At 31.8% G+C, this 22492-nt stretch overlaps 2 protein-coding genes across 2 annotated transcripts in view; both read right to left on the bottom strand.

Annotated features, from left to right (window-relative positions):
* Positions 1 to 22492, bottom strand: part of Ets65A (DNA-binding protein D-ETS-3) — a 77921-nt gene that overhangs the window by 32731 nt on the left and 22698 nt on the right. The window contains exon 4 of the mRNA XM_068762254.1: positions 1670 to 1723. Coding sequence (XP_068618355.1) covers positions 1670 to 1723 — 54 coding nt within the window. The remainder of the gene's footprint in view (positions 1 to 1669; positions 1724 to 22492) is intronic.
* On the bottom strand, positions 19295 to 21994 carry LOC137920459 (dynein regulatory complex protein 11-like). Its single transcript, XM_068763856.1, has one exon. It carries the CDS (start codon positions 21992 to 21994, stop codon positions 19295 to 19297), a length of 2700 nt encoding a protein of 899 aa, XP_068619957.1.

Here is a 22492-nt window from a genome sequence, read left to right as displayed (position 1 = left end):
TCTATTGATTTATACATGCAAAGCGTTGGTGTAAAAAATTCTGAAACTAAGTACTATCCCGTTTTTACATTCAGAAAACAAACACGCATTTGATCATCTTGTTCTGTATATGTAATAACTTACACTGGATTTTTTAACTAATATAAAAACAGTTGATTTAAATACTTTTTTTTCTATGCTTGTTATACTGTCCACCTACTGTCGGCTGTTAAGTTTTAAATAATTTACTTAGATATGGAAATTATTAAAAAATTCAAAAATAATAAAACTGTATGGAAAATACAAACATTTTTAATATCTTAAAATGGTATACCATATATTAATTGAGAAATGAGACATACATTCACCTTTTTAAAGTGGTTCAAATTTATTTTATACGAGAACTCACAAGGAGAGATAGAAAAGATGTCGTTAAGTGAAGTTCACATGGGCATCTACCAAGTTGGTACAGAGTTTTACAGATTTGGTAAATGGCAAACTGTAAACGAAAATATTTATTTAAGTATTACAGAAAAGAATATAGACAACATAATAGAGACAACTAGGTAATCAACCGAGGAAGCCTTTTGCAAAAGTGACAAAGTAACTATTTGTCTTTTTATGAAATAGTAATCGTATAGATTTGTTCGCTGATTATTATAGGATACAGAGGTAATAACATCAGAAAATAGAATAGTAATACCCACCAAGGCTATGAATGGCGATGCACCGACAGCACAGATACAGAGTTGTGTAGCTGTTTCAAGATGTTGATATGATGTTATTCAAATATAAGAATTTTTGAGATTGTAATTGTATTGTATTGAAAATCTTATAATAGATAAAATCATACTGGTGATGTAAGGCGTCTAACATTCTTCTTTAAAGAATACTACCTCAACTAATAACTCTTATATAATTATTTAAGAAATTAATTCACAATTGTTAAGAAAGAAGAGTGGCGAATGACTAGTACTAATAATATACACTTAAAACATTACTTTGTTGCGTTAAGTTTCCATTTGTCGTTCAAAACCATCAGTTGTTTATGTTAATGAATAAAAAATAAAATTTTAAACAATATTTAAAGAGTTGTGAGTTATTTCTTAAGCTTATTATTTGTGTAATACCCTGTATTGATTTCAAAAAATTGCGACACGAACTTAAACTAGTTTCGGAGGTTGGGTAACCGTATGTTCTTTTTAAAAATAGTTTGGGTATTTTCACGTCAAAGATGGATTGAAGTTGACCGAATGAAATTATTAGTATACTTATTATTATTTATTTTGTTCTATTATGTGCAATTTCGTAATTCTGATGTATAAGCAAACGGTTTTGAATACGATAAAAAAAAAATTTTTCCAATTTTTTCGCAATAATCTACTTTACACTTTCATAAATTTATTAACCCTGCTAGACGTAGCAAGAGTTAACATTCTACACAAAAATGTTTTACTTTTAAGTGATTTGTAAGGAGGTAAAATCGTACCTATTTAATAATATTTATAATTTTAAGCTTTATTTATACAGCAACATCTTTGTAAATAGTATTTTGTTTGTTTAAATAAAAAAAAACAGTAACGAAGGAGGTTTAAATCGAGGAAAGTGATTAATAAGTATTTTTTAAAAATTCGTAACATTGCCTAATTTTTACCTTGTACTGGTTGTTAACAAATAACTTATTTCTTACCTTGTGAACCCTGTGACGTTGCATGTGTAGTCCAAGAACTCTTGTAAGATGCGTCTGAAAAAATAAATCTTGTTTTACTCATGATATCGCAATTGTGATAATTTTAAACGAGATTTTTGAATTATAATATAATGAAAATTGTTAAATACTAAGCAGAACATTTTCTATTTTATTGACACGTTTTATTGTTAAACATTTTGAAAGTAAGAGATTTCATATAACATTATATAGATCACTAAATAATATCAAGTTTAAGGCATATTCCAGCTAAAGTCTTTGTTTTGCTTATAATGATAAGCAAAATATAAAACTCTTGGTAAAAATATCAAATATTCCACTTGATTAAATGCGATTCAAAAGTACAGCGTAATCGTTATGACGATCAATGATAATCGGGTACTAAATTGTTTAACAATTTTCGTGCGATTCAGAAGTCACACCCTAATTCCACCCTGCGGTAGTGAGCTGGGACAGAGCAACCCCTCGCATCGTAAGAGGGGCGTTTTGACCCATGACGCCACTATGGAAATGCCCGGCTTTTTAAAGTACCTTTGACCGTCACGCTACTCACCACAATAAGCCAAAGAAGTATTTTATAGACATCTTATTTAGTTATTTTTTACAGTGATTCATGCCAGCTATAATTATAGAGTTTGACGAATAAATTTGCAGATACAACGTTAATTGTACCTGCATTTAGCTATACAGTATGTGTTTACGTGGTTGTTTTTGAAGTCTGACGTGGACAGGGTTACACTCAGAATTTTTCTTAGGAATGAGGAGATCCGTAAACAAATGAATGGTCAGCGGATTAGCAAGTTGAAGTGGTATTGGGCTAGCTAACATATGGCCACTGAAGCCTTAAGGTTCTGAAGTGGAGACCATGGACTGTTTAGAAGCGCAGGACGTTCACCGCCGAAGTGGACAGACGAACTAGTTAAGGTTGTCTTTAGGCAGGCCACTTTCTTTCAGTCTTATTGGAATAGATAGTATGTCGAAATAGCTACATAATACGACAAAAACATGTCCTAGAAACAATAATCAAATTATTTTAACTTTTCACGGCATATATACCTATTATAAGACTCGAAATGAGTGACAACGTTTCAGTACCGTAATTCAATGTTCTTTGCTTTAATTCTCTGAGGCCCTGAGGAATACTGGCGGAGAAGATGTTTCGTAGTTTCACCATCGCTAACAAACCGAGTTGGATTCAAAACCAGGGTATTATGCAGCAATAATACCCTGGTTTTGACTAGAAATATTTTTTGATGCGTATGTTATATTGTGTATGGAGTCATAAATTGTAATAGACGGCTTACAGAATATAACGGTGTCGCAATAAAATAATGTTGTATAAGGTTTTATCATCAAACGTTTTTTAGAAAATCATTGATGTGAATCAAAAATTTTGTCTTTTGTTTTGGTGAAAAGAAAATAATATTCAATAGTAATATATATGAAATAACAGATCCAAGGTTATTGATGAAATTTAAATGGCATCGATAAGTTGTTCTCAATGTATCAAAATTTTTATTCGTACTTATGATATTGTAATACATATTAAGTTTCGATGTACTTTAAAACGGAGTACTAATCTAGATGTATATTTACGACTATATTAAAGACGCAAGTAATGTAGTCCGACGGAAACAAAAGCTTCATTTTGAAAGCTTGATTGAAGATTGATTTATTAGCACCAGGAATGAAAAACATACTCTCTGCGTTCAGTTATGAGGAATATCTATAATATTTGTACAGAAGATGAATTCTTGTTGAGTTTTTGAAAGACCGACGATAGTAAGGAGGTAATGGAATGCGTCGGTATAAACGTACAGAACACGAGCCTATCTAGCTACGTTTAAATTAGAGGTTTGTATTACGCAACTAGCTGCTCTGACATATTTTATGCAGACAAAATTATTGGCCGCTCCCATTCTATTGATGTAATAAAAAGGCCATAAGAGATTTAAATTTTGTTTTTAAATAACTTCTTGCAACCAAAGTTTCAAAAGCTCAACGAGTAAAGCATCATGACTGATTAGTGCCAACAGAACGGAGATACTTGTCTCACATCTAATAACAGCATTGTAGTCGTACGAGATATGTTTTCAAGAAAAGTCTTATAGAAGAGGGATGGCACTGAGTGGCCACCGCAAAGTCCACATTTGTTGCCATTTGTTTCTTTTATGTAAGTATCTCAAGAGTAGTATTTTGTAACTCTCCAAAGACAATTGCTGAATTAATTAGCAAAACATTTCAGTACAAATGGTAGCGGTTCAAATAGCGTTTGTAAACCTTCTGTATCACTAAAAAAAATGTTTCCAACAAGACCTGATATTTAAAAATAAAGCGTATTAAATAAAATAATTATTAAATTTAAATCATCTACATTATCTGAAAATTATCAGCGCATTTTTTTCAATTAGAACCCTCTTCCGAGTAATAGGAAACCTTCACAAAAGTGAATGGAAATTATTGTCGTTCTCAATTTACGGTTAGACCAAGGGCAAATAGCGACTCGTTTATATATATAGACTCATAAAGACGTGTCATCGTTGTCGTTTCAGCCCATAGACGCCCATTGCAAGGTATAGGCCTTCCTGAAAGACGTATATGAAAGAAGATATATCGTAACCGTCACGCTTGGGAGGCAGGTTGGCGATTGTAATCGCCCCACCCTGTGGAAACTATTGTTTGTGAGCAGTGGCAATCCTATACAATTAATGTACAAAGTGTGAATTATATAAGACTGTATACTGGGAATCGAACCCGCGACTAATAATTGCAAGTCTCAGTCCTCTACCGCTGGGCTATCATTGCTCATGACGTGTATGAACACAAATCCCATAGCATGGTGACAATTGTAGGTGATTAATGCACGCGTAAGATCTTGATGTTACATAAAAAGCAAAAGGCGACAGTTGGCAGCTTTTTAAAAGGTGTGAAAGAGTTAGCAATTAAAAGATGAAGAGCCTTGTCGCTTGTTACAGCTTTGCACAGGCGATGTAAGCTGAGAGGGTCTGAGAGCTTGCTCCGACGGCGATCCAACCACGGGGGATTTTAAGTCGAAATCGCCCTGTTTTAAGAATTTTAACTAGAATTTTTAAATTTTTACAAAAGATACCACGAACCAAAATAAATATGTTATTTTCAATTCTTTAAAAAATAAGATTAACACAGTAAAAATATTTTCGTTTCGCAAATTTTCAGTTATTTGCTTTTTTATTTTAAATATCAGTAAAACTGTGTGACAGCGTAGTTAAATGCACATCAAGTTAGCGACATCATCGATGACCGTTGAAAGAACTCCAGCGTAACACGGTATCCTCTATATCTGCAGGCTAATCATAATTGTATGAATAATGAGCAATACTATGTATCCGTTTGCATGTTGCTTTAACTATTTAAATATGGAACTATTAAGATGCCTTTTCTATATTCTGAAGGCTTTGGATGCTTATTAGCAGTTTATAATGCCTTTGCAATTAAATGATGCCTTCATAATTAAATTTAATTTTAAGTAGCATCACATTTCTGCAAGCAAAGCGATTTGCTTTTACATTATATATAAAAAAAACAAAATCTAATTATTTTCTGTGTTCTAAATATAAATAAAAAAAAAATAATTTATACATGTTCAAATATTTTATAAAATATTGAATACTACGTATTTAAATTACTAGATGTCACATTAACAGATAAAGTGACAACATTTTGCATCATACATTACTACCTTATGAGTCTTAAAAATAGAATCAGAAATTTATTTTCTTCGTTTTTTAAATGGAGTATTAGGTTATATTTTTAATGAACGTAAGAATATTTGCAATATTTAATTGCGTGTGAAACTTCTTGGATACTCATAGAAGATTTAATTAAATTTGTTCTAAGAGTCTTAACATACATTATAACTATTGTTCATACACTTTGATAGAACATTAATCGTAACACCTGGGGTTTTAAGGATGTTACTTTGAAATATCTTCTGTTATTGTCGAAGGATCGCGTTGATGTCATTTTCATTGAAGCTTCAAGTCTCTGTAATAAGTAGAGAAGCACTGATATGCTGATACATTGTATATCAATTTTCATTACAGATTCTAGTAATTTAATTTTGCTAAATAAATATTTAAAATTAAATAATAGAGCAAATTAAGTCCTATTTAAAGTTTGTAAAAATGTAGTACACAATCATTAAATGCTTCTAATAAGCTGCTATGTTATTTGTTTTCACAAAATTATAAGAAACGTATATTATGTTAATCTTTACATTACTAGTTAATGTCTAATTCATTAAAAAAAAAACTTTTTGCAGTATTACAAAAATATATATTCATTAGCCTATGTCGAAAATTGTGTTAATAAAAATTGAAGTTCTCTTTAATAAAAAAATAAAAGAAACTCATTTATAAAAGTTTAGTAAAGTTTCTAAGGTACGAAAATATGATTTATTGTTTCGTATAGTAGAAAAATGGTTATGTAACATGGTATCAAGAAAGAATATCAATTTATTTCTCACAGAAAAACCTTTATTACGTTAATTTGAATTTTCTTAAGTTTACATAACCATCTTATTTATGGTATGATGTTTTTTTTTCTGTAGAGCTCAAAGTAATGTCTCGTGGCGAAATTTATAAGAAATTTTTTCATATTCAAGTTTAGTAGTACCAAAATCGTGGCTAAGATTGTGACACTGTACTTACGATGTTCGATACATAGATACATACAGATTTATATTCATTAAAACGAATGATAGAGCGTATAGGCTAACGTGATTCCGAATCAACGGAATTATGTAAACCTCTACACAGCACATCACACACACTTCACACCACGACACATTATATAGAAAATAACACGTTATAATTAAAATATTCACCAGCGAACAGCATAGAGAAGTTGGTAAAGGTGCCGGACCGACTGAGGTAGTCGGCGGAGCCTTTGATATCGAGCATGACGCGGAATCAAGCCGTAAGCGCTCGCATACTGTTTAGACGTGCGATATCCATGACGTCGGCCACAGACTCGTGGCCTATGCTCCGTTCTAAGGGCGGGTGCCAACCCTAGCTCCTCCCACACCCACCCTCGTATTGCACCCCGCCAATGGCACCGCACTTTGGCTAATCTTTATCTGAGAAAAATAAACAGGGCGGGCGGGAGATAATGAGGAGGCGCTAGGCGCCGGTAATCAGCAGGCTTTGTGGGTCGCGACAGCCTGTTAGCGAGTGGCTTATCCGCCGATGGTTTGGCGAAAATTGAATCCTTTGTGTCGTCTCGGTTGAGTTTTTTTAACGATATAGCTGAAATGACAGCAGAAAATCGATTTTGATGTCTACTTGCTATACACGACTATAGACATAACAAAGAATTGTCAATAGATAAACTAGTTAATATATAGTTTAATGTAATAATATAATATTAAAAACTGATTTAAGATTTTACTACGTAGGACGCAGTATCTAAATTTAAAAAAAGCTAGTTGACAATTGTTTAAAAAAATTGTATTCTATAATGAACAGTACACTTCATTTATTGCGACACTCGTTTGTCACGAACATATTGTTTTTTTTTTAATTCCTTCATTCTGTATTTCGAGAACAAAGCCGTTTCGGCCGGTTTTATGGTAGCGGAATTTTATTTATTTTTATAAATTGCAGCCCCCACCAACGCGCACCCTATTTTGATGATTGTCCATATAATTGGCCGAATTTTAGACGTATTGTTCCCAACCTTGTGGCACAGGCTATTGTCTATGAAAATTGTTTGTCGTTAAATTTTATGATTATATTTATTTAACTTCTTTTTGTAATATGTCAAAATATTTTTATTTAATTAACAATAATCAAAACAGTAAGAACAGTCATCACATTGCTGTTTTCCATCACTAATTGTTTTATGCATTTATTATTATCTATATATATATTTGTTTGTAGATTGATGTTACACCTATATGCATGTATTTAAAGCGAAAGACTTACATTTAGGCGTTTAAAAACCTTTTTGGCGTATCTTTATTTTTTTTCCAAAAGTTGACACAGTATTAATAATTTATTTAAAGGTTATGAAAAATTAATTTAGAATACGCGAGTATATTTAAAAAAAAATGGTAAATATCTTGCGTTATAGAACGTTACAGAACTGGGTTTTTTTTTAATATAGACAGGGTGATTGGTTTTAGGTGTAAAAGTTTTAAAAGGCTGAAGTGTGGCTTATTTGTCAGGAAAAAGTATTTAAACGCATTTCCAATCATTCGGTATAAAGTGATCAGACATTTTTTTTTTGGAATGCGACGGGTAATTAACAACTGGTAGTAGAAAGTCTGCAGGGTCAGAAAAAACAATAATTAATTCTAATATAAATTAATAACAAGTTAATGTCATATGGTCTTTGCCTTGCAATGGGTATCAATCACATTTACAGCTTTTACACCTGTTTCCAATTGTATTGAATAAATTGATCACTCTGTAACAAGTTACATGAATTTATTTTTCCTATTCGAATACGTCATGCCAATAACTTCTAAAATTATTTAATTTTTAAATTTATAGTGATCAGAATTTTGAAAATGCTTTTTCTTACTATATAAAGATTAATACAATTGTATGAACATGTATTGCTTTTCTCATCAAAACGATGTATAGGTGCAAGTATAAATAAAATTGCAATTCGTAACGTGAACACGATAGCACACAGGATGTAGCCAACTACTGCGATAGCAAGTATACGAACGTGTTCCTTTGCGGGGGAGGCGCTGATATCGCGATAATGCGGAAGCATATTAGACGCCCGCGCCGTCACCTACGTATCGATTTAGTTAAAAGACTCATGTGACCTTAAAACATTCAAACTTTTGTTATTAAGGTTACAATATCCCAAATATTTAGTGTTAATTTAATAGTCGCTACTATTATGATATTATTTCAAAATGTTGAAATAAATAGTATAAATAATAGTATAATTTAGGTGATATAACAATTTTCGCCAGTTATTATTGTATCTCAGTTTGAAATCGTTACGAAAATTGATTGACATTGCAATATACGGGTACGTGTTTAATTTTAATAAAATGAGAGGAAACCATCGATTAATTGTGTTTTAGTAGTATTCAGAACGAGTAAGTTTTTTTACATATACAGGCTGATTGGTTATAGGTGTAAAAGTTATACAGGGGTGAATGTATAACTCATTTGATGTCAATTATTGTATAGTACATACTTTATCTAAAAATCGATGATTTTGTCAAAATAATAAATATTATAATGATTATAGAGTAAGAATAGTATTTTAAAAATTCGGATTACTCCATATTAAAATTAATTATTGTTTATTAGCTGTCACTGTTAGACTGTGTATTGTCAGTAATTTTTAATCTGTCACATTACAATGAAAAAATTCATCAATTAATATAGCATATTTAATAGTGATCACGAGAGTGATTGGACAGAGGTATTATACATTTACGCCTTTGTAGCTTTTACACCTATAACAAATCATCCTGTACATTAATATTCAAATAAAAAATGTTCGGACCTCTCTGAAATTACAGCCGTTTAAAGAGCGTATATGGCACGCAAACAGATGGCTGCTATTGCCTTAAGTTTCTGAAGTTACCACCACGGACTGCAAGCGCTAACGAGGAAGTCCACCTAAAAGTTAAATGCATGATAAAGGTAGCTGAAAGATACTGGATGCAAGCAACTTTCAACTGGTCCTATTGGAAATCTATGAGGGAGTCTTATATCCAGCGGTGGACTTTCTACGGATGATCTTTTGAAAAATAAAACCTATTTAATTTTCCTATTTATAAATACGTGCTGTAAACTAGTATACTAGTCCTTGTTTCATTGTTTCTTCAACGTTATAAACTCTTTCTGCCGTGAATAGTTATGTAAAATAAAAATTTAAAATATCGTTTTAATCGGTGCAAATAGCAACAATCAAAGGATCTATGTGAATGTGTTAACATCTCAAAGGTAAAACGAAGAGTATCTCGCGGCTCTCTTCATTAAAAAAATTTAAGCTTTGTTAATTTCTATGTCCTTTTACAAAAACTCTCTATCAAAAGGAGATACGGTGATTGTAATCTAATCTAATCGATAATTTCAGTGAATATAATGTACAGGGCGATTGATTATTATTGGTAGACAACTATATAAGAATGCGACACGTAAATAACTTCTGGCAGTACAAAGTCTGCAAGACAGATAGTAAAAAAACAATAAATTTTAATATGCAGTGATCCTAATTTTGATAACGTTTTAAAGTGTTACTTATTATATTTGAAACCGATGATTTTTGGATAGAGTGTACTACACATTAATAGACAGCAAGTCAGCTATATATTCATTCCTATAAAGCCTTTACACCTATAACCGATTATCCTGTACAAATGGCGTGCCTGAATTTAAAATATAATTTCTCTTAACGTTTATTTTAAACAAATGTGAGAATAAACGATATATAAATCAAACTAATCGTCCTACCTACCTACGAGTTCGAACCAGTGGTCGAGAACCGTAAGCTCTAATCATTGCTTTTGTATCCAAATACTTAACCAGATTAAGGCTACAGTCGACTTTTAAATAATAAATAATAGTAATTGCAACAAACATTTATTTAAAGAAGTCGGAAGAGCTCATATTTTTTTGCTTTATTCATGTAGTACCAATGGTTATGACATACTTAGACAAAGTGCTATTTTTTTGTCGTTATGTGCTATTTTTCGTTGTTACATTAATATTTAAAAAGAAACGAAAAGAAAACTATCACGTGGATAAACTGTTTGATTTCATAGGTGTGTGAAATCAAAATTTTCCAAAATGAATAGTCAAGATTTTTACATGAAATTCGAGAGCAAAATTATTTTCTTGCGTTTCTAATTTGTCATTATTGTAGTTTGTCGTGATAGCGAAAAGCGCTGTCTCTAAATTCGTATAACTTTTCGTATAGTTACTACGGGGGTGATATAACTGGCTTCAACAAAATAGAAAAAAAAACAGAAAGGGCCCGAAGCGTTGGAGGCACCAATAAGAGAGCGCAGGAAGTTGAAGAACGCTGCGGCCTTAATGAAATGCTCTCTTTGAAACGTTGCATTCTCTGTGACCGTCTTGCAGCCTCCATTGATTTTAAACGAGCTTTGTTAATATTGTTTATTAAGTTTATTGAACAAACTCGACTACTTATGTTATTTGTCAATATTTGTTTAATCGCAGAAATGACAAAACTGGGTAAAAGGCAATAATGAATAAAATAAATTTAAGTACACATATAGTGCGTACCAAAATTACTGTTATTTAATGTTTAAGGCAAATTATAGTAAGTACTGTTTATATAATTTTAAGAAATGTTTCATTTTTGTCCGAAGACTACGCTGACTAAAACTATCTGGTACCAAAATTTTGTATTTTTTGTTAAAACGAAATGTATTATGACTGAGAGTTGTTATATAAAATTTCGGTAAAACGTACCATCGAGCAATACTTTCGGTGTCACAGATGTAATGAATTTTCCAGACTCTAATCTGCACGCGACGCCTCTTGGCAATCTGAAATTTAGCTCCTCAAAAAAAAAAACTCATGACACCTTCGAAGTGTGTGTCCGTGAATGTCTGGGTGCACAGCGGGTGGCGCGTGTGTGCGTGGCTCGTGATCGATGGCATTGCGAGGTTGCCGTCCTTCTGACTTCCGGTCGCTGCGTTGCCACATCGCTAGGGCGGGCGGGCGGACGTAGATTAAAGCCTTGGACTTTTTAATTTGGTAATATTAGATCAACCTTTAATATGAAAGGTGGAGTTCGTTTTGCGTTATGGACGTAGCTTCATCAAAACAGAAGGGAATTGGCAAAAACAAAAATTGAAGGTCATTAAATATAAAAAAAAAATACAATTTCTGCCTTTTTATTTTAAATGCCATAAGGTTTGTTTCTTATATTATATTTGATGATATACAGGAAGATATGACCTGTACAAAGTTACAGAATTTAGGGAAAAATTAGGCAGTGAAATAATTTGTGAAAAACAATGTAAGAAAATAAATTAGTACAAATTCATTTTTCTACAACAATACATTTTATGTACATAACGATTATTGTATAGTAGTGGTAGCCTAGTATTAGAGGACTATCATTTGCATCGTTTGTCGCGGGCCCTGTTCCCAGGATACAATCTTATGTAATTCAAACTTTGTGAATTAATAACATGGGATTGCCACTGCTCACAGACAAGTTTCCAGAGAATGAGCAGCAGTGCTCTCCGCAAACTATAATATCATACGATCGCCAACCTACCAATACCAATATCTATACCAATCTCTGAGGCCAATGTTTTGCAGTAGGCATTTATGGACTGAACGACGACCGCAACACAATATATGTACTTTAATTACACTTGGATCTTTTTAAAGATAGTAAAAATGATGTACGTAAAATATTTTTAGTAGCCATTGACACATAATAATATTTTGGACAAATTAATATTTTTTTTTAGAAATTAGCCCATAAATGATAAAATAAACATTATTTTAAGTAATTAATACTGTGTAATCTCTTGTTGCAATACCCGTCGGAACTTAATCATTGACTGTAATGTCATGTGAATTATTATATTTATATTATAATACACATAGCTTTACGGTCAACTAACGGTCAATAATTATTTTAATAGGATGATAATTAAATTGTTTTAGCTAACCCGATAGACGTAATTCTGTTTTAGCTATTTTTAACTATTTGATTGTTCCCATTTGAACCTTTATAAACACAATAAAAGTTATGACAAACACATAGTGTTTATTGCAATCCTTTTTAGTAAACAAAATTGTTGTTTTTATGTTCTGGGATGTAAATGACTAATGTATATGCTTTCCCATCACATGAACATGACTTGACTATATAAAATTTTTAAAGATTGATGCCACAAACACTCAATAGTAGTACCATTGTCCTTTCTTTATCGATATTGCAAATTTGTGTATGTAATAGAATTTTTTTCTACAAACACTATCTACAAAGTATTGGCAAACTTAGCGTGACCTTATGGAAGTAGGAATTAATTATCACATTATGCCAAATGATTCTGAAACCATTGATTTTTATATACGGTGTATGATATATTAATCGTGTAAAGTGAGCATTAACACCCTTTTATAGCTCTTAAGTCTATAGCTAATTACTCTGTATACCAGTATGTACTTATTTTTTTTGAATTAATGTGGATCTTAATTGAAGTAAAGGTTGCATTTGTCGTTTTCTTTACTACTGTGTTGTCATATTCTTTGTTAATATTATCATATTTCTTTAGAAAACGCAGATAAACTTTTATTATATATTTTTTCTTAATTAGCTTGCACTTTACTGTTAGGAAGAGCTTACTTTTGAAGTGGCCTTTCTCGTTAGCAATTTAGTTTAATAATTATTGTACATCGGAAGAGATTGAACCTCTCTCGTTAATCACGGTTGCACTAAATTATTAATTGATCTGACGTCATATATCGCTTGCACTTGACCCGGAAAGTGTATACTTTATATCTAATGCGTTATCGTTATAATATCATTATTAAAATTCGAAATTTTGAAATAACATTTTTTTGGTATTGTTTTGAAAAAAAGATATATTAAGATAAGATAAGAAGTGTTTTAAATGATTGTCAATCTCGCGATTATCAAAGGGAAATGAGATTTTAAAAAATAATTTAGATCTGTTGTAGCGGGGTGATGCCGCGTGTCGCGAGTCTCTGTTCTTGTCTATAGGCGTCAGTTATCAAATTATATCGACCATTCCAGCTAATTCGTCGTTTTCATCCCCGCTTCGCTCCCACTTCGTCTCCCAGCCCTCCCCGCCTACAACCGCTGGCTCTAAGCTCATTTCCTGCGCGCCGCTTGGTTGTATTAATTTTAAATTAACTTTGGATAAAGCGGCAGTCGGTGCCAATTCGAAATCAAATGTCTACACAGCATTCATTTTGGTTTACACAGGCCTTAATTAAATGTGTTTATGATTACCTCGACATAGCTATGGTCAGTTGTCTCGTTGAAATAGAAAATAGCTTTATTTGGACATCAGCTTCTAACCATCGTTGAACAGTATATATGAATATTAACTTTAGAATAAAATAAACATATACATATACTTTTATACCTTAATTATTTCTTTTTATCCATTTATTATTAAGAAAGTTTAGAGAATAATAATAATATTAAAATTACATAAAAACATAAATATAAGAGATTGCTAATAACAAACTACCACAGTTATTTCTGCATTAATTTCACAAATGTGGCAACGGCAAAAACGGCATATATATATATATATATATATATATATATATATATATATATATATATATATATGTATATATATTTATATAACTTAGTTTATGTAATAACTGTGGTAGTTTGTTATTAGCAATCTCTTATATATTCTATGTTTATGTGTATATATAAGCATTCTTGTATGTATGGGTACGTAAATATTTGTAAATCATAAATTTTAAGTCATAGTCTGTCAGAGAATCCCTATGAAAAATTAATTTGTTAAGTCCACTTCTGCAAGAGTCATCTTACCATGCTAGCTTATAAGCAGATTTTAAATTGGTGATTCAAAAAGTGTTTAGTATTGTATCGTTTTTGGTGTCAAAAGCACCTGCGTTTTAGGATAGGTATAATAGTGCTACTGAATTTATTATTATAATATTATAACGCAGTCACTACCATAACCTCGAACGTTGAAACGTAATTCACAGACTCATTTTGTGATATTAGTTCTAGATTGTTGTAGACACTTTCTTGAGCTACGCAAAAGTTATAAAAATATCTAATTATATTAGAAGTTTAGTAGAGGTAATAAACAAATAAACTACAGATAAACGCTCCACGAAACTTTTTGAAAAAATCATATTTAGTCTGATATGACAGGAAAGTGCATCTTGCTACCTGCTCTTTTTAATAATCATGAATTTTTACACGATACGGCATTATAATTATAAACAACAAAATATTGAAATTGATTTACAAGTATCAAAAATTTTGAAACGAATTATTTTACAATAACATTGTACCTTTTATCTAAATCTTTATTATTATTCCAGTTAACTTTCGAATCGTTAGAAACTTTATCTTAAACGAATAAAATATTAAGCTCTGGTCACATTAAAAAAGGGAATCAATGTTTAGCATAAAAGTTATAAATTTAATAAGATCTAAGAACACGTACGCGAGGTCAGGGCTTCCTATTTTTACTTAATTTTGAATTACCATGGTTATGTTTCTTTTCAGCATTTATCAAAATTCATTTTTGAAGTAACGTCAACTACAAAACATTGCATCGGTAAACATAATTAATGAAATGTTTTTATGTGTATTTTTTTACTTTATTTAATTAATCTTTGTAATCAACGGTTTGCTTTGGCATTTATTACTTCATAGTTTGTGGTGGTAGAGAAAGCGTTTAGCTTTTCACAATGACTGAGCGACGGCTTTCTTATCTTAATCCAACATGCTTTAATTTACTGAAATGGGAATATTTGACGAACAGCAGCAAACTTGCCACGTATATTCATCAATGAAAGAATAGTTCACAGTAGGGTAAAGGAAAGTCTATTACTATTCCGGTCATTTATACTGTTCCGATATAGTTCAATATGATACAGCGGTGATTTCACATGTATTATAGTACGTGTCAGATGATGATGATTTTTTGGCATGCTCATTGTCTCTAAACGAGCCATGACGAAGGCTATGCTCAAGATTTTTTACAAGATCGAATTAGAAAAGAGGAGATCTATATATAAAGTAATCGGCATAGCCCAGCGGATAAGCAAGTTATAGGTACTTAACCTTAACAGTGCACAGGTTACATAGCTCGCAGAACAGAGCCTTAAGTTACTGGGGTGGAGATCACGGACCCGCAAGCGCAGTATGGACCGTCCACTCTCAAAATGAAACGAACACCTTGAAAAGGTCGTTTGGAAGATGCTGAATGAATCGTTCCTTAAACCGGTCCTCTTAGAAATGTATAGCAGAAGATCAATGTCCAGTAACGTCCTATGGTAAATAACGCTTAAAAATTTTAATTGATTAAAAGTTTTAAAATGTTTACCAAATAGGGATGACTTGCATTTATGTAGGCAGGAAATGATATAAAAGAAGTATTTTATTACTATATATTAAAATCGTAATAAATATAGTGATAAATAAAATAGTTTATGCAATAAATTAATATTTGGATAAATTATCAATTACAAAGCGTCAAGAAAACTGTAAATGAAGTTGGTAAGAAACTCGGCCAACTTCTTTCCTGGGTAAATAAATATACAAAGCGATTTTAAGTTAGTGGTTCAGTAAATTATCGAAACATAAGTATGGCGATCCGAGTCTATTCGGTTTTTAGGAACACTGAACTACAAAAAAATAATACTATATAAAAGATAATGTGAATGGTTTCTCTTAAAACACCTGATTTTATATTGATGATTTCAGATAAAACATTTGATGTCTCAAATTTTAAGTTACTAGTCAACATGTGATAAAAGTTTGGCCCACAGAGAATTAATTAAAAAAATAACTAATCATTGCAACTAATGATGAATAGTTAACGTAAAAAATATGATAACTAAAATTTAATTTTAATTATTCCACTCGACATCAATCCTTCTTAATTTAATTTAAAGTAATCAATAAATTTAATAATTAAGAACTTTCAGAGTTTTCTAATGGAGCCGATAGCATATTATTGAAATATAATGACTTATATTTCAATAATATGCCATATATATACGGGGCGCTCCGTCACAACACATATCCCACTCTTAAGTTAATGCATATTAAATATTTACTTACCTAAGTAAATAATCACGTAACTTAAGATAAGGTTTAAGTGCGACAAAAAATTAAAATTTACCACAAACATTAGTACGAGACAATATAAATTCTGTAGACCCATCAGAATGATTCGATAACCATTGATAAGCACATATAAATCCTAAATGCAGTATTAAATATGCATATTAATTCAATGTACGTGAAAATCTTCTTGCACCAGAGTACCAATCTCCGTAAATCTGTTTATTCTCTCTTCAGACTGAGAATACCAATTCAATTGTGCCAACACAATATAGCATAAACAGAGAAAATGTTAAGTTTAATGAACATGTGTATTCTAAATAAATTATTTTAAATGTTGTTTGTATGTTTTGGGTGCTTTTTGATTTGCACATTTTTTAATTTGACATGACATGCACCACGAAAAAAGTCCGAATCTGGTCATTCACACCGATGCTGCTTCAGATGTTTATTAATCCTGCGTTTGTCACGCATATAGCCTCAATTTTCATAATCGAGTCCGAGATGAGATTTGTACGAGCAGCGAATCCCTAGAGATCTAAAAAAATATATAATATATATATATTGATCCCCAGTGGTAGGTGCAGGTGTAGTCGTATATATATCTGTCATAAAGCTAAAATGTTCATCTTCGAGCAATGGAAACTATGATCTTCTCTGCACCTCTAATCCTACTATAGTATATGTATACTATTAGTATACGTATACTATACTATATGTCTGCGGTGGGTTATGATAAACTATTTTTTCGCTAGTTATGAGACCATCAGTCTAATAAAGGCTGTATGTGAGAATTCGATTTTTCTCTGATTTAGCAGACACCAATGGACTGTTCCCCGTACGAGGTTAAGAAGGCAAGTTATAAGGTGCGCTGTTTGTTCCGGCGCACTTTTTCTTAAGTCGGGAGACGGGCGATTTGTCTTTTACAAGAGCGAAAAAGGAACTTCGAGGAGGAGGAACAATTTCTAAGTGTTACGCTTTTGACTACACGAGTATACAAAACGGTTTCAAGGAAAATATGAAAGACTGACTGTATTGAACAGTATTAAAGTCATTGACATAACCATAATTTTTAACTTTAACCAAGTTATGTATTTTCTAATGCCTAACATTAATGGATTAATATTGCAATATTATACTAATTTTTAATTTATATTTATTACTTGATTCTGGTGAAAGAACTTTACTGTGACTGCCTGTATTTATTCATCTCTGGTATTCATTTTAACACGGTACATCAAAATCAAATGAATTCTCGATACATCAATGTCTTTAAAAGAATTATTAAAAAAAGGTATTCAATACAATATATTTTAAATATGTCATCCCAAATTTAACCAATTTTATAAATATTACTAGGTTTCAAGATTTCATGCTTATATATCACCTATATCTTCACCTGATCAATAGGCTGCATACAAAACTATATTATATTTAAATTTTATATACGAGTATATATTGAATTGTAAGTCTTTGGTGGAAGTTTTATTACATCCAGTAATCTTTGTTTTTTGTTGCATTATGTAGTAAATATTGTACGAGGAGTATCTTTGAAGCAAAATATGACTCACTCCTAATATTTTGCTTTTAATTAGAAAAGAGTGTTGAAAAATAATGTTAAATTAGAAAAAGGGATGAATTATAATCACAACTAATCGCATCACCTACCAGATTAGCACTAGGGACATATAAAGGATCTATTATAGTGCCAACGGCAGACTTGACGGAAGCGTCCGCCCCATCCCAGTTTCCCAACCCCCACGGAAATGGCGGCGGGGAGCGGAGACAGCGGCATCCGGGGAAGCGAAGTCGGGAGTGGGTGCAGCCCAGTCTGGCCTTTGTTCATGGAGCACCGGCACCGACCCAGTTTTGGGAAACCAGCGATTGTTTGCGGCGTTAGAGACGACATGAAACGGGTTTTAATTGTACCACAGAGAGACTTACTATCATAAGGTAAATACTGTTTGTGTTCCATAACTTCGACCATTTCAAATGTGTGTCAAAAAACATTATAATTTTATTACTGTAAATATTGTTTTCTTTTTGTAATTATTTTGCTTATTTTCAATAAACTTTACCTTTATTGAAATTTTTTTACATAAACCATGTTTAAATTGTAAATATAGTACCGATAAATCTGAAAACAAAATTTCAAAGATTACTTCTTATTATATTGTAGGTCTATTGAAAATTGCATACATATTTACAAATTTCGCTTTTAAAATCACCTTAAGAAAGTGGTATTACGAATTAAAGTGTATTACCTCGTAAAGTTTGTTTTAGCGCCATCTATTGAACTAGAAATATAAAGACAATACTTTCTTCTTTCTTTAGGTAAGCGGCATCTGTCGTAAAATCATAGAACTTGTTAGAGGTGCGGTAGTTAACGCCTTGAATTACTACTTGTTTCGATGTAAAATTTATAGCTACGACAAAAATCTGAACAAAGAAGACCACAAACTACGCATAAAATTATTGTTATATTTTTTAACTCATTAATTAATAAAAAACGGAGTATACTTTTTAGTTTAAAATTAATACAATCTACTAGTAATAATAAAAAAAATTAAGAATTTGTCTGGCTTTTTTGTTTAATTTTTTTTATTCAATTAAGTTCATATTTAAAATTAAATCGTAGTACCTGGCACAAATAGGAAAATGTTAGATGACGTAGAATAATTGTATTTCACTTAAATAGGTAATTATTTATCTTATTCTTATAAGAGAAATGACATTATTACATGGAAAGGTAATAATTGTTTCGACACCATTTAACATAAATGTTCACTATTTATTTTTTAATTCTTTCAATCTGTAATGAAGCTGTGATTCCAGCATCGACATATAATATAAAAATTCTGGGCCCCACGGAGAAGAAGAAAGGTACCACTGCGTGAACATTTCATAATCAAAGGCATCGATACAGTTTCCTTCGGGGTCGTCCATTGCAGCTATGAGTATTTCAGAAGGTTCGAGAGGCTTGTAGTATAATTGGGCTATTCTATTACCATTCAAAACTGTTTCAATAGCCCTCCTAATTGTTTTTACATCGAACCCTCGTAAAACTTGAGCTAGGCAATGAACGTCAAATTCTCTATTAACTCCATGATATTTCATTAAGGTTTGTTTCAAAATATACGAAATACTACCGTAGTCACTCATAGGGAACATGATAAGCGATGGAAAAGCTTTTAAAAGTTGAGCACCTTTTGATAGCCATGGTTCTGAAGCTGTACCAACGACAAGAATCTTATCTTTTTCTGTAATGTGTTTAACAATTTCTTTAAAAAAATCTTTCTGTAATCGTGTTGGATCAAACATTTTTTCTTCTGGTGGTACTTTCTTATAAAAAGTTTTGTCAGCGTTGGCAACCAATATGATAGTAGGTTGCATTAATCTGCTTATGCTGTTGACATAATTAAGCATTCTTTTTAAATTTTTCGGTCCCGGATACTTGTCATATACATTAAAAGGTGAAAGATCTATTAACAGTGCATTAGTTTCAGTTGCTAAGGCGTAAACCAGTGTTCTTTTTCCAGAACCTGCGGGACCAACTAAAAGTAACGACCGATTGGCATTATTACACGAAGACCCAAGTGTTAGCAAACCTCGTATTCTAAATTGTTCTCGAACATCACCTAAACAAGGCGGCGGAAAGGACGGTGTCCATTCTATTGCTCTTAAATCTGCTGCGGCGTAATTTCTATCGCCCAGAAAGTCGTCAAGTGTTAGACGCAAATGCTGTTTAATTATGCCTTGATCGAACAACTCTTGGAAGATAGCGGCTGGTGGCATTTTATCTGGTTTTGGTGTTTTATGCACCTTAGGCTTTGTTCTTTTTTCACTTTGGGGTGGCTTAGCTATTCCAGCAGCAAGATAATCGTTTTTTAGTGATGCTTTTAACTGATTTAACTCAAGCTTCATCATCTCATCTACAATGGGCCTCAGCTGTAAATTTATATCTTTATAAACGTTTTCTACTAGTAACTCTTTTATAAAACCCTTAATAACGTCTGGTGGTGCACACGGTACATCAATGTTTTTCCATTGAGTTTGATAATCTTTCCAAGCTCGTTGTACGTCATCAAAATGTGTACCGTGTTTAATGTAAACACCAGGATCGTTAGCGGGATTAAATCTAGACTTTTTGTAGTCCAACAGTCTTTTTTTCTCTTTATCCGCTGCTTCTTTTTGAATTCGTTTTTGTTCTAGTTTTTCTTGCAATTTTTCGGCTTTGATTTGTTGTTTAGTTTTTGGATTACCAGCTTCTTCTTTTAGTCTTTTATCCTCTGCCAGTCTCCACTCCACATATTCTTCGATCGTAAATGTTTCACCTTTTACAATTAAGATTGACCCGCCTTCTTCAGGCCACGGAAATTCATCAAATGTACGGACATTCATATACCAAATCCTGAACCATTCTCTGATTTCACTAGTAATGTCGTCCATTATGTAACCCTCCTTTAAACGCAAAATACGATTTTTTTCTTTCAAGTTAGTTTCTAACCAATTTTCATAATATTTCTGTCTGAAATTCCGCCGAATTTCTTGTACTCTTTTTAATTCAGTTTTAGCTGATGGAGCAGGCTGTGAAGATATGATCATTTGTAGTTTCTCTTTTAGTTTGTTCTCTCTTATTTGTTCTCTTTTAATTGACATAAATCTTCTATAAACTTTTTGTATTACCATAGCAGCCCGTTGTTTTAAATATTCAGACGCTTCAGGTTTTTTTAGACCGGCCAGTTCTAAATACAAGGCATTGTCTTTATTAAACTTACGAGTATTTTGTCTCGTTATATACTTTGACCTTTCCATACGTTGAATATTATTTACATGTTGGTTATATTCTTCTTCTAATTTTATTCTTTCTAATTCTTGAGGACTAAGCTTTATTTCGGACTTCACTGATTCTATATCTTCACCTAAAGCGATTTTCCTTTTCTTCTCTTCTTCCTTCTGCTCTTTCAACCTTAACTGTTCCTCAACGCGTTGTTGCTCTTGTCGTTCCATTTCAGAAGGCGTAAGTTTTGGGTCACCTATTCGATTACCAGCAAAAATTTCATCAATAATGTATTGCATTTCTTGTCTCCTTATTTCAAATGGATAGAAAAACGGACAAAGTATTTCTATGTCATAAGGTATTATTAACATTTGTTTCAATGCATTATCAGGATAGGTGAATTCCAAAACTTCTATATATTCTAATGTTGATTTAAGTTCTAACAAGCGACACGTTACCGCATCAATTAGATTTTTAACATAAGGTCGTCTTTGTACTTGATCCATTTGATCGTAATATTCACATAACTTGTTGTACAACGTACAATATTGAGCGTAAACTCTGGCTACTATTTCTACTGCAGTACATTGGGGCTTTATTCCTACACTTTCCGCTGCTAACTCTTGAATCTTATTGTCTGCAATTAGTGTTTTTTCCAATTCATCTTTTATTTTTAACCATCGTTGGTAATACTCTTTGCTACCCATTTCAAATTATCAAAATGTTATTTATTAATTATTGTAAGTTTAAATTATTACAAATAATTTTTAATGATATCAATTGTTACTGACAAACTGCGAATTTATTATGTATATGTATGAAAATGTGATTATGTAAAAATGATAGATGTCAAATGTCAATGTGTTTAATCCATAGTCTATACTTCCATGACTAGAAAAAAGACAAAATTTATATTAACATATGATTAAAACCGTTTTTATAAAGAATCAAGCATCTAATATTTTGATAATTAGCGCATTAGCTTGTGGCTTGACATAACATGATAAGTCATTACAGCCTTTATAAGTGAAACGTTGCGCTATTTAAACATGCTTTACATGTCTAGAATCAACCTCTACAACAAAGATATCTATTATCAGTAAGATAATTATTTTTGACCTTTAATATTACTCAGCGTAAATGACAATATATCATTTATAAATTTGAAGAGACAATAACGGAAAAAATCTAGATTTTGCTTCGAT

The sequence above is a fragment of the Battus philenor genome, unplaced genomic scaffold, assembly GCF_028537555.1.
Source record: "Battus philenor isolate CCGP_79_NKW_IND1 unplaced genomic scaffold, ilBatPhil1.0.hap1 SCAF_1, whole genome shotgun sequence".
NCBI classification, from domain to species: Eukaryota; Metazoa; Arthropoda; class Insecta; order Lepidoptera; family Papilionidae; genus Battus; species Battus philenor.
This window is presented reverse-complemented; position numbering and strand designations above follow the sequence as displayed.